At 39.5% G+C, this 13,241-nt stretch overlaps 1 protein-coding gene across 1 annotated transcript in view; it reads right to left on the reverse strand.

The window, feature by feature from the left end:
- The window catches only part of ofcc1 (orofacial cleft 1 candidate 1), an 86,637-nt gene that overhangs the window by 26,168 nt on the left and 47,228 nt on the right, over positions 1 to 13,241 (reverse strand). Inside the window, 3 exon segments of the mRNA XM_051066929.1 lie at positions 3,302 to 3,465; positions 3,966 to 4,218; positions 7,261 to 7,515. Of these exon segments, the coding sequence (XP_050922886.1) occupies positions 3,302 to 3,465; positions 3,966 to 4,218; positions 7,261 to 7,515 (672 nt within the window).

The following is a 13,241-nucleotide window of genomic DNA, read 5'->3' on the forward strand; positions in this document are numbered from 1 at the left end:
ACACATCACTGATATGTATTTTTGCAGCCAGTGAATAAAGGCTTCCTAAAATGTAATTAAAAAAGGATAACAGTCCATTCTATCTATACATATAGCCAGAGGCATTTTTTTAGAAATAGGTCACGCTCTGTGTCAGAGCCCCTTCCTTGCAGCCAATAGGAAACTGTAACCCATAAAATTATCATCCTTGCTTCAGCCTCATGGCCTACATTCAATACAAACCCGCATGGCGGTTGAGTGGCAGAAGTCATTATTCTTGGCTGCTGTTTTAATATTGTCCATTTAGCTGGAGCCCGATAAGCGTCCCGCTTACTGAAATTAGATGGCACCCTCTCCTCGGCCGCCAATCTCAAACTGATTAATTCAATAAGGGTTTTCTTACATTTTCAGCCATTAATGGAATTTGGTCTTATATGAGGGTGGGCGAACACACCTTCGGATGAATACCGAGTTACATCATTCAGTAATTTATCACCCACCCTTCTATTTTTTTTAGTTCCATGGTGCAAAAAAAATGCTGTCCTATTATTTAAAAAGCCCAATATTCATCTTTTAAGCTGGACATGTGGGTAGTTACGCAGTGCCTGTTTCAGTCCACCCTTCCAATGCAATTCATTGTCATTGTCCCAGTAATTTTATAAAATCTGAGAATAAAGGCAATGTTTGACTCAGCAGTTAGGAACCAGCCTTCTCAAAGAGACAGATCCACATGTATATTAATGTTTTGTTTTTCTTTAGAGGACATGAAGGCTCAATAGAAGGTGTTAAATCTCAGTACAGACCTAGTAAGTAAATGCTTCAGCATGGCTGACCTCAATCTGCAAGACATGAGTGGAACACACCGTGCATTAAGATAGAGTATGTGCATTCACCACCATGTATATGCAGTTCATTTCAGTAAGTATGAAAACTGTAGTGACACCAACCATGCAAAACATTCAGCCTAATCGGATAATGTAAAGGGGTTACATGTTCACGCTATATCAAAACACATATAACTTTTGAATTAGAAACGCTTTCAATTTTCCAACCAATTGCAGCGTATGGTATGTCCAAAAAAGGAAACAGTGTGGTGCATGTGTGTATTTCTGCTTTTTTGTGTCGTTGCGTTGTGTGTGTGTGCGTTTGTATGTGTAGATGTGTGAGGATTGATGCATAACTGCAAAAGTAATTCCATGCCACTAGAAAATCAATATGGATTAGATCAACATTTGTTTTAATTTTCTGTTCTTTTGTGCTTTTCTGTGAACAGATGAGGGAAAGAAATGGTGGTTGCAGTGGAACAGGCATAAGGCTACAGGGGTGGGAGGAGTTATTTCTGAACGGGTGCTTGAGAATAGTAGGCTGGTGAGGGCCAGAGTGTTTCAGAAGGGGTCTTCCTCTTCATTGACAGACTGTCCCTACAGGCCGTGTCAATTCAAAAATACCCAAATGATAATTCCCCTCTTTCATAGCTTGAGCTGTGTTGCAATGCTTTTCAGCCACCAGGAAGGTCAGACACACTGCTCAAAGTCAGGGGTTAAAGAGCAGTATGACATAAAAAAAGGGAACCTGATCAATTTGTAAAACCAGTATGTTTACATGTTTTGTCTCAGTGATATACAATTGCTCCTGTTTATACTGACATACACTGACATTAGATAGTTGATTGCTACCATTGCTTCAGTTACCCCAAAGACAGTGGCAAGAGTAATTTTGGTTTTAGTGCTCCAGATTTCATTCTATTCCTGGAACGTTTGGCCAAGCAAGATCACAGAGAATCACTTGCCAAGCTGCAGTTTTGTCAGCTTAGAGCTACCTGTTTGGGGTACATTTTTGTTAATGGATGACGCTTCCTCTTGCCAGACAAAGTACAACTGCCTCCTCCACAGACAAAGCCAGAACTTTTTTTAAGCATTACCAATTGTTCCCAGTACTGGATTCACAAGACCACAGTGGACTTGTGCTGTCATACTGAATGAAGCACCTGACCTTGTTCAATTGATTGAATACATGACAGCTGGATTAAAGCCACTCATACATTTGCACCAGCCTTGGACATGCCAGACTATAAGTTGCCTTTTTCACCTGTGGCATGAGTAGGATGTCTTTTCCTCATATATTTTGGTACAGTAACAAAGCTTTCATTACCACCCTTCTAAGCTGCACATAAAGCAGGGAACGGCATCTTGTTTGCAAACTGTTGTTGCCGTGGCTATCTTAACTGAAAAGACTGTCTCCATTGTGATAGGCTCCACCTGTAAACTTTTTGTTCCTCATACTGTTTTGCATATTCTGAACATTTGTACCACACACATGACAGCTACTCATAGATTAGGCTACCCTGTGACCATTCTTTCCAGCTCTAATATTTCTGTTCATGGGGGTCTTGAATCTGGCAATGTTGCTGCCGTTGGTTGCACCAGCTGCTTCTAGTTATGCATGATTGCAAAGCATTGGATGATGCTGTTACATCACACACCAAATTCAGATTTTTTCAGATAATACTGTAACCAATGAAACAGGTGTTTTAGAAGTTCATCTTGCTCTTACACCTTACCTGATGACAACACTGTCACCATATATACAGGTATAAGATATGCATTTGGTGTAGCACATGGCGCACTTTGGAAACCGCAGAGGTTTATAGCATTCTCTGGTGAACCAATCCAACATTCGACTCATATAACTAACCAATTGAAAGCCATGCTCTTGCCCTTTCATTAATGCGCTGCTCACACAGCCGGTTCTACAATGTACATCTTACAAACTGGTGCTCTCTTGCTGACTGTCTCATGTGATAATGTTGGTTGTTACATTTCAGTTATTTGTCCTACTTAGGATTTAGGATTTTTACCTTGTAGACCTTGCCAGGAAGCTCTGTAAGGGATAGAATTTTTTTAGGGGATTTTTTTGTTCCTCTGTTTTTTTCGTGCGTTGATAAGGAATCAGGTTTAGCGTCACATGTGTTTGTGCTCACTGTATGACCCATGGACTCTGTTATGGATCTTTACTTGGTAATCAGTCTTCTGAATATGGCTGCTGTTAGCCTACGCAAGATGGAATGTCTCAGTGTCTGAGATATGCTTATTGTAAACTGTTCTTACTGGAATTTGTTACTCAGAGAAGAGACTGACTATGACCTTGGCCTCATTGCAGTTTAATATAAAAGGCTGGTGGGGGGAGGAATGGTTAGGGCAAATTCTATATGTTTCTCATGTGCACAGTCTGTTTCCTGGGCCCATAATAAACACATCCATTCAAGACAAAAGACAACTGCCAGTTGAGTGTCCCTCAGCCGGCGTCTTCCTGGTTATCTCACCTGAGTAGGTAAATGGAGAGGATGGTGATGGAGAGCAGGAAAAGGACTGCATAAAGGAAGAGAGTGATAATCACCCCCGCTGCACCTGATTGGTCAGCTCGATAGAAGTGCCAGTAAAGTTTAGCTGCATCACCCACTGGTGTGTCAGGGCTATAGGTGAGACGCTGAGGAGACAAAAAAAAGAAACAGACAAATCTGTACTCTATAACTGTCAGATGTGTAAAGAATGGACATTCACAATATGGAGAAAATATCATGTGATCAAAAGAAGACCACATGATAGCTCAAAGATTTATTTTTCACTTGCTGTTTAGCTGGTGTTCCTCTGACTCTACATCATACATCACAAAATCACAAATATAGATTTGATATAAGATTTGGATTTATTTCATAGTAATTAGTAAAATTAGTTATTAGGTCATACATCATCATTGCCTTGCTGTTATCTTTATAATTCACAAGTATGAACAATCCAAATCATTTCAGTGCTTCTCATTGCCGAAATCTAACCCACTGCCAAAAAAGACACCCATCTATCCTTGCATATTTTCTTTCTCACCCTCTCTCCTCCCCCCTTTTTTTGTAATCTAAAGTCACTTTGCCAAGATAAAGTGAACTCCTATTTAAAGTGCACAAGTGTCCAAGCTATTTTTAAGTGACTTACCCCAAGGACGGCGTCCACTGCAAAGACTGCCAGAGGGTCGAGGACTGTCCACACTCCCTGAGCCATGATAAACTTTGACGTGAAGGAAGGGAGTGAGCCAAATATCTGTTGACAGCCCCATCTGATCAGAACCAGCAGGAACGTTAATGCGTTCAAGGTCAGGGGACCCACCACCAGCATCGCCAGCTCCTCCCAGATGTGGAGCAAGGAACTCTGGTATACAAGCTCCACTGTGTGCGCATGGAACTGGAACCTGGCAGGAGAGGAAACAGAGGAAACAGATGCATGTAGACTGAGAATTTGGTGCATGTGTCAATATGTGTAGTACATTTGTGTTTGTGATGCTTTGCAGTTCAAGGGTAACTAGTTTAAGCAATTCCCATGCTATGTTATATCATTTGTGGTTGATTCAATCATATTTAATTAGTTTGATGACAATTAACATTATAATTGGTTGTTATACTAGTCTGTGCTGCCTTATTGATTGCATGTAATATGTATTATAAGCAAATTTCATTAACTTGATAATCTGTAAATATATTAATTAAAGTTAAATACATAGATAAGGTAACAAAATCAAAATAACTGACATTTCAAGTAATTGTATCAACACCTGTGTTGTTACATGACAGCTTTTCCAGGCCCCCTGTTGTAAGTTAGACTCTCCATTCACAGCAAGCCTCATGAGTTTCTTAATCTTGCCATCAGTCAGGAGGAGGTAAAGCCAGTGGTGGGAGAGAAAAGGTCCGGTTTTTGCTCATTAATTTCCATTTGATTTGCTCCAAGAGTCAAGCATCTCTCAGATTCTGTCCATTAATCTGACAGTAGAGGTCCATTGGTGTTTTATCTGAGGCAAATCTCTTAATGCACAGATTCAATCCTCCAAACGTCCTGCTGGAGAACAGAGATTATCGCACCCAGTGACCGATAAAGACAGTAGAGTTTAAAGGGGACATATTATAATCATATTCAAGTTCATATTTTTATTTCAGATGTCCACTGGAAAATGTAAACATACTTTAATGTTCATAAACCACATATTTTTTTCTACACAGCACAATTTCTGTGCTGCAGAAATGGACAATACAGTCCATTTCTGCAGCACAGGCTTTCACTCTTGTTTTAGCCTCTGTCTCTTTAAGGTTCCCCCTCTGAAAACTCCCACCTGCTTTCGACTGGTCAGCTCTCACAGGCCTGAGCAGGTATTACCTACTAACTAATTATCTCTGTTAAAAAGGCACCAAATAAAAGTAAGAAAGTAACCAAAATAATAGTATAGTAAGTACTATAGTCACTGTCCTCATGTGTTATCTTAACTGTAGTTACATCATACTAACATTTAACCACCATTAGTAGCATGGCAGTATATATGATTATATCCATGTACCATGTCACCATAATTTAAGGTGAATTTACTGATCTTACAAAGTACCTAGCTTACGTACTTCAAAAACTACTAATTGACCAAACTATCTGCAGCTGTTGTGAGAACTGTACTGAGTAATGTCGGCCCTACACTGGAGGATAATTGGGCATAATCAAACAGCATTTTGACATCAGCATCATCATTCCATATTGAATAACAGTGTCACAATGTATCGACATTTAAAAACTGCATGTGGTACTTAGTAATGGTTTCAGCATGTGCAGTGCTATTGCGAGGCAATGTGGCTCTTAATTCAGTGATAGAGAGTAAATCAGTACATTTACTCAAAGATTGCACTAAAGTACAACTTTGAAATAAATATTCTTTACTTTAGTATTTTAATTAATTTGATCACTTTATGTTTCTACTCCACTATATTTCACGGAGAAATATTGTCTTATCTTTACTAAGTTATATGTAGCCTATAATGAGGGAATAAAATATTATGCATTGTTATAAAGATATTAACTACCAAACAGTAAAATAGATAATATTGACCCTACAAGACCCAACTACAAAAATTCTGCCTCCACATTAATAAAAAGTATGTGTAATTGACATGTGCAATTGCACATACTTTTTTGATACTTTCAGTACATTTTATGAGTACATTTACTTTTAATTAAGTAATTATTTTGAACTTAAGACAGTATTTTTTTTTACTCTTGAATTATTATTATTACTTCTACTTTTGTCAGTGTATTAAAAGTAAAAGAAAAGAAAAAACACAGGAAAAAAAGAGAGCTCAAAGGTTGCAGAGGCAACACTGGGGCTAGAAACTTGCTCCCGGACACACTTTGCTGTCTGCTGATGTCCAAGGTTGGATTATGGGGAAGGAGGAGGCAGAGAGGAAGAAAAAAATAGAGTGAAATAAAAACAAGAGGGGAGGGTGGCCTGCCATCACACTAGCCACTCTAACTGTCACTTGGTCTCTCTCTCTGTCTGTCACTCGGCACCACCAGCTCTGGCCATTGCATGGAGAGAGAAATGCTCAGAGGGAGAGCAGCAGATTCGGACATGTGGAAGTTGTCATCCGACGTTGACCCCCTCTGTTTTCACATTTTCGTTTTTTCACCTCCTATCCGCCCCCTCAGTCCATCCTTTTTTTTTCATTTAGCCACATTTTTTTCTCTGCCTTCCTCTATCACTTTCCATGATTTAATGTGTGATGTTTGCACCCCACATGTTATTGTAAGTAAAAACCTGCCTGTATGCATGTTTGCAGCCAGCTCTTTTTATAGTGATGAATTAAATCAGCACCATATGCCATGCTGCAATGTGATTTAACAGTTCTGTGGTATTTTATTGCTATTTATTATCAATGCTGTGTACCAAATAATAACAATAAATTCCTTCCAAATAATGTAGCCTTTTGGGGCTTAAGGCCGTGTGGTGAAATCAACAAACTCCTCCAACAATGGTTTGTTAATATTGAGAGAGTCTTGTTAAAATGTTAATGGGGGGATTCCAAACCGATGATTTGGGTGTATCCAGCGTGTGTGTGTTTGTGTGTGTGTGTGTGGGTTTGCTAACACACACTCAGACATGCTGCACATCTCCATTCTCACCTTGGTTCCTTACCCCCTCCACATCCTATTTCACCACAACCGTACTTGGCATGCGTGTGGTTCTAAGCTTGCATGCATTCCTGAGTTGAGTTGTGTGTGAGTGTACGCGTGTGCATCTGCAGTCTGCACTTCAGTAATCTATGTATGTATCTGTAGCAGTATCAGCAGCAATGTGTGTGCTCAAAAAGTGTCTATGTATTTCTGATCTGTGTGTGTGCATGTGCATCCATACCCCCCCACCCCACCCCAATACATATGTGTGTGTGTGTATGCAGGGCGATATCAAAGGAAGCAAACTCACTTGTTGACAGGAACTGCTATGGCCTGGAGGTAGAGCCACTGGCTGCAGTAATGCAGGTAGAGCCTCACAAACCACATCAAAGCCATCAGCAGCATAATGAGGCCGAGCTGCCGAACAGAGCCACGCCAGCTAGTATGCGGCTGTTGTTGTTGCCCCAGCAACGGCAGGCCCAGGTCGGACGACAGCATGTGGAGGGCCAGGCGGGCTCGGTCAGACAGTCGTGAGGGGCAGGAGCCAGGTCCTGTCAGTGCTGATCTGTTTTTAGACACATTATACATGACAACTTGAAGCTTTTTCTTTACTTTTTCGCTTCTTCTAACAATAATATTATTCAAATTGATACATTACGTTTTCAGCTAGATGGCTTGAATGCAGGGTGATTAAACAGCTCTAACACATGGGTGACAGTGTCAGTAAAGATTATTTAAATAGAAACAGGTATATTGTGTAGCTATTAAGTACACCTATGCAGGTACATATATCACAGTGAATTACCACACCAGATTTAATGACTTAATTTTTGGGAGATTTATAGTGCAAACATTCCCTTTTCTTTGTAGTATTGAAATTTACTATTGTGCATCCAGTAAACATTAAAGATAGGGAAATGTAGCATTCAAATTGACACACATTCACACATACTCACAAATATACTCTCTCTCTCTCTCTCTCAGACACACACACACACACACAACAGATAGGAATCCCTTCCAGCAGTACTCGGCTTCCCTTAGCACCTCTGCCTCCTCTGTGCAGCCCTTTGTCAGGCCTGCTCAACTATTCCCTTTCATATAAAGGGCACAGATGGAGCAGAGAAAAGGAAAGGAAAGGAAAAGAAAGGAAAGGAAAGGAAAGGAAAGGAAAGGGATTATAATATTCTAAAAAAAACTTTTTACATACCACATACATGCAGTGTGTGAAGTAAATGACTTTGTGCACACACCTGCATATGCTATAGTTTGCACATATCAACACAAGCTGACACCGCTGACCCCTATCCTCTAGCTGACAGTAATTAGACCGAGGCTAAAATAGGTGTATACGGTAGAGCTATGGTTAGCATCACAGAGTGTGACTTAAGGCCTTTGCCTTTGGACATCCCTGTGTCTTACAACTGTATCCCAGAGCACAGTTGGAATTCACTTTCTACTATGTATCTAGGGAAAATGATACACTGCCTGAAGACAACAACAACAACAAAAAAAAAATCTGTTGTCATGCTTACTCGTCCTCTCGCCAAATAATTAGGCTAGACTTACATCAAAATGCAGCATTGCGTTTTCTTCCTTGCTCGTTTTGCTGTTGAAATACAAACAGTTACACAGTTGCATTTAAAACAACAGAGATCATCTTTGCTCTTCCTGTGAGGTGGGCACACTCTCTGAAGTGTTAAATTGTTTGCAGTTATCAAGTTTCTTGGTGGATGCATATGGTAGTGTAGCACCCTACAGTAGTACATGTGGGAACATTTAGGATCATCAGAAAATGCAACAGTTTGGACTGATAACCATAGCTTAGCTGATATAAACTTGGGCAGAGAAGATAAACATTTCTCATAAAAGTCAGTATGCTTACTTGCACTGCTTGCTATTGTTTTTTGTGTGTAAAATAGCAGTATGCTGTAAAAGAACAAACTGTCAGCTTTTCATGATGGGGTGCCATGGCCTCCTTATTAACCAATGACACTGGCAATGAAGATAACTTTAAAATCACTACTCTGAATCTTTAGATTTAATAACTACACAAGGCAAAGAGGCCATACATGACACTTGAGACTGACAAGAGACATTGCTAAAATAGATATATCGGTTTTAGAGGTTACTGCAACAAAAAAGTAATTCTGCAGTGATGCTGAAAAGTGTACAGTTCCAGTGTCAAATGTGTGTTTATACAAGAGTCTGAAGTGTAATGCAAACAGAAAGATAATAATGTGCAACTAAATGCGTTTCTGCCTCTCTATTATGATTGTGACAAAGGCACTTCCACTCTGTTCCAAGCTTTATCACGACTTGATTCATTGTGTGGTATAAAACTGCTTTCCGCATGTCTGCAAAAGTGGAATTACAGAGTAGACAAAAAAGCAGTGTGTCACAGACACAGGCAAGATGCTACCCTGTCAAGTGGCATTAAAAGAAAATAGCAAATGCAACCTGACGCCCATCTCTCATATAATGAAGATATTGATGATGCATGAAAGAGGAATATTTTTAGATATCTTCACATGGTGGCCTCTTCCAAAGTAAACTGGTAACATGATGTGAAATCTGTTATCACCACTGAATTGATTTCATTATGGCACCTCCAATTACAAAAGTACAATACAGAAAAAGAGGGGAAGGCAGGGGGTGGAGGTGTGGGCTTTTTATCTTGCAGGAAAGAAGGATGTTTCATTCCAATATCACAGCTTGTCCCCTGAATGGCTGATAGCATGTAGCGTAGCGGCCCGGAGATGAAACTAACCATTTCAACAGGCGTGCATTGGCACATAATACTACATTTTAATTGTAGTTTATATGATTCTGTGAAATCCAGGCCAGAAGCTGTTTCCTCATTATCTTAGTTCTGATATGTTTGTTGTTCATTCCCATGTCATCAAAGCACATTGCAAAAGGACTCATCATCCTCTCTAAATCTTGCCAGCGTGTGCCAAGGCCTGTAAATCAGATTTAACTAGCGTATATCTGTCAACCATTGGAGCAAGAACCATCTCCTGGACTGGTTTTCCCAGACTGTGTCCCCAAATGTTGTACGCCATGACAACAAATGGGAGCTGTGCTCTTAAAAATAGCACCAAGTGAATAGCAAGTACCGACGAGTATTAAACCTTTAAGATGGCGTGGGTAATGAGAGATTGGGGGGGTGGGGGTGTACAGTGGGGTGTTGCATTTTAAATAGCAGATTTATGGTGAGACGGCTCCAGGGCCGAGGAGAGAAGGTAACCCTGTGCATAGCCCTGATGGCTTAAACCCTCCAGTCTAAGGCCACTTTAAGTGTTGGACTTATCCCTTTATTTAGAGGATTATTTTCTGTCATTTTCTTATTTGGGCCACCGGCATTGTTTATAAATGTACCAAAACCACACATCTTTTCCCACATAGTCGAAGAATGGTTTGCTGGTGGGGAAATAGAGAACGTAAAAAATACAGTGTGAAAATAGACTTAAGATTGACAGATAACGTGATTGTTTTCTTAGTGGCCCAGATGCACAAGTGTTGTGGTGATTATGCAAGTGTGATTATCTTAGGTGTCAAGAGATAGGATAGGAGATAGGATACTGCATCTTTGTGCAGTTCATTTTTTAGAGAATGCTGATAATGCATTTGTTTTGGATTGTGGCAGTATATTTGTCATCTGCCTAGTGTGGGTTATACAACCATTTCCTTTTTGAGGCATTAAGTTGGAAAAAAAAAAAACTTTTTTCGAAACTTGTAAACAAATATACACATGTGAACATTCAAACAATAAGTCACGTTCTACATCTAACTTAGGAAAGTCATTTTTCCAGTTAATTAAGCGTGTGCAACCCAAACCAAAAAACAAAAATCAGGAGATATCTTAATGGTGTAGTAACAACTCTAAAAGCACAGCTTTAGTTAATCACAGTGTGATTTTGAATGGGAGTTTAGTTTTTCTGTATATGACACTGGAAGTTTGAGTTAATATGACAGAAACATACTGTACCTCTGTTATAATGGTATGTGTGCTAAACAAGAAACAGTATTACAATGGGAGTAGAGGTCTAATAGTTGCATGGATAGCCTATAGGGTCAATCCACAGCCAATAACAGGTTAGTGAAGTTAGTGAAGCACTTAATAACAATGCCTTTGTCAAAGCAATGAGATACACTGCAAGAATCCAATAAACAAATGCATAAACACATGCATGTGTGTGCATGCACGAACTGAATGACCTTTACAGAGCTGCTCACAACTACCACATCCAACATTTTACCATTTCCATTGTCTAGAGTTTTTTTTTTTCATTGTGAATATTTTTGTGTGTACAGTATATCTTAATTTCACGTTCAGTGCAAAGATTGCTTGTATGTATACATTTCCAAACATGTACATACATGACATACAGCATGCAAGTTCCTGTATGTGGACAATGCGTGTATTAACTCTGTGTTGCAGAGTATGTCTGTTGGCCAATCCAGCTCTACACATTGCACAGATGCTACAGCTATTCACACGGTAGAAACATTAAGCTTTAAGTGCCTATTTATTGCATTTATGTAGAAGCACACATATTTACAAAATGACTGGCATATAAGCAGTGCTTTGCACAGGTGGGGCAAATATAATGCAGGAAGCTAAGGAACCTCACAAAGTGGGAATCGCAAAGAAACCTGCTCCCACAAGATGTATTAAATGATAATCATTGGTTACTGAGCTGGTATCATTTTCCAAAGCATCTTGAATGTGTGTGTGCATAAAAACAAGTTGAACAGAGCAGCATTTTATGCCTGCAAGGCTTTTAGATAATTGAGTCATTTTTATATCATCTTGTGAGAAGTTTTATTTAGACAGAAAAAAAAAATCTAAAAAAAAAAAAAAAACAAAACACAAAAACTTGCCTAGATTTAACTTACTGAGCTCTCTCCTTCGCTCTCACTCTCTTACCTCTTATTTTTTCAAAATTATATTTGTTCCCAGAACAATTACCTTACCATTTGGGGGCTTTATGAGCACACATATATACACATAATACACATAAATGAGTTTCACTGACAATATGGGAGCACAGTGGCAGGTATTTGGGGTGTAGTTAAAAGAGAATTACAGAATTATGACTCAGCTGCAAAACTGGAGTCCATCATCACTTAATTAAAATAGTATAACGATGCATGGCCAAATTATCAGAATTATTTGCTGACAGGGAGCGGAGGAGGCCATAATCAGAAGCAGTGAAAAAAAAATGTACCACTTAATTAGGAATCCATGTTTGACTAATAGTTGGCTGCTCATTTTTTCCAATGCAAAAGAGGTTCTCACATAGAGGCCAACATAAGAGGGCCGTGGAAAAGACCACAAGTGCTCTGTGTTGTTGATCAGTTAACAGTGCATGAGATGCAATGCTTGCACAGAATCACAATCTGAGAGAAACTGATTAGTGATTATAAGATTTTATGAGAAAGTAAGCTACAGATTTGTAAAAAAATAAATAAATAAATTAAAAAAAAACATAAACATGTTTCCGTTTTTTTTTCTATGGATATTAAACAATGACGCTATAATTTGTTAATCTCTGAACTATAGAGAGACCTTTTTTTAGCTTTGGACAGCAGTAGGCTAACTGCTTCCAGTCTGTTTCCAAGCTAAGCTAACCAGCTACTGGCTGTAGCTTCCACAGATATGAGGATGGTATTGTTTTTCTAACCAAGCCCTATGCAAAAAAGTGACCTTGTTGACTTATCCCAACACACTGTAGCAATAAGCCGATTTCCACTCCCTCTGGAGAGACCAAGAAGAGGAACATGTTTGAAACATCGTGGTAACATGGTCAGAGATGATGACGAAACTCAAAGCTGGAATTATAAACTTTGACTATTACACCACTGACAGCTATGAATGAAATTTTTCCAGTACACTAATGTTCTTTGTTCAACAGCAGCCCTCTAAAGCTACCAGCCAAAGGACCATTCAATAACACTAATTTGATGAGCTAAAGTCCAGCTTTGCACTGGCCAAACAAATCCCTCTTGCAAAAATGTGTTTTGGCCTCCTCACACACCTTGGAATAGTTTAGATGCATACATGAGGTAGCCGTTTCACTGCCGTGGAACATGTGGTGTTTTTATGGAGCGCCTGACTTAGCACAAGAGGGGATTAAAACATGGAAATGGCAGGTCCCTTGGTGCACCATAAACTAGGGTGGAAACATTTCAAATGCAGATGCACCTGGGATCAGCAAACACACAGGGACTTCCCAGGCACTCGTTACACAGTTACTACAGCTACCACCATAGCTCTAGAGAACA

Source organism: Lates calcarifer, linkage group LG24 (genome assembly GCF_001640805.2).
Source record: "Lates calcarifer isolate ASB-BC8 linkage group LG24, TLL_Latcal_v3, whole genome shotgun sequence".
Lineage (NCBI taxonomy): Eukaryota > Metazoa > Chordata > Actinopteri > Centropomidae > Lates > Lates calcarifer.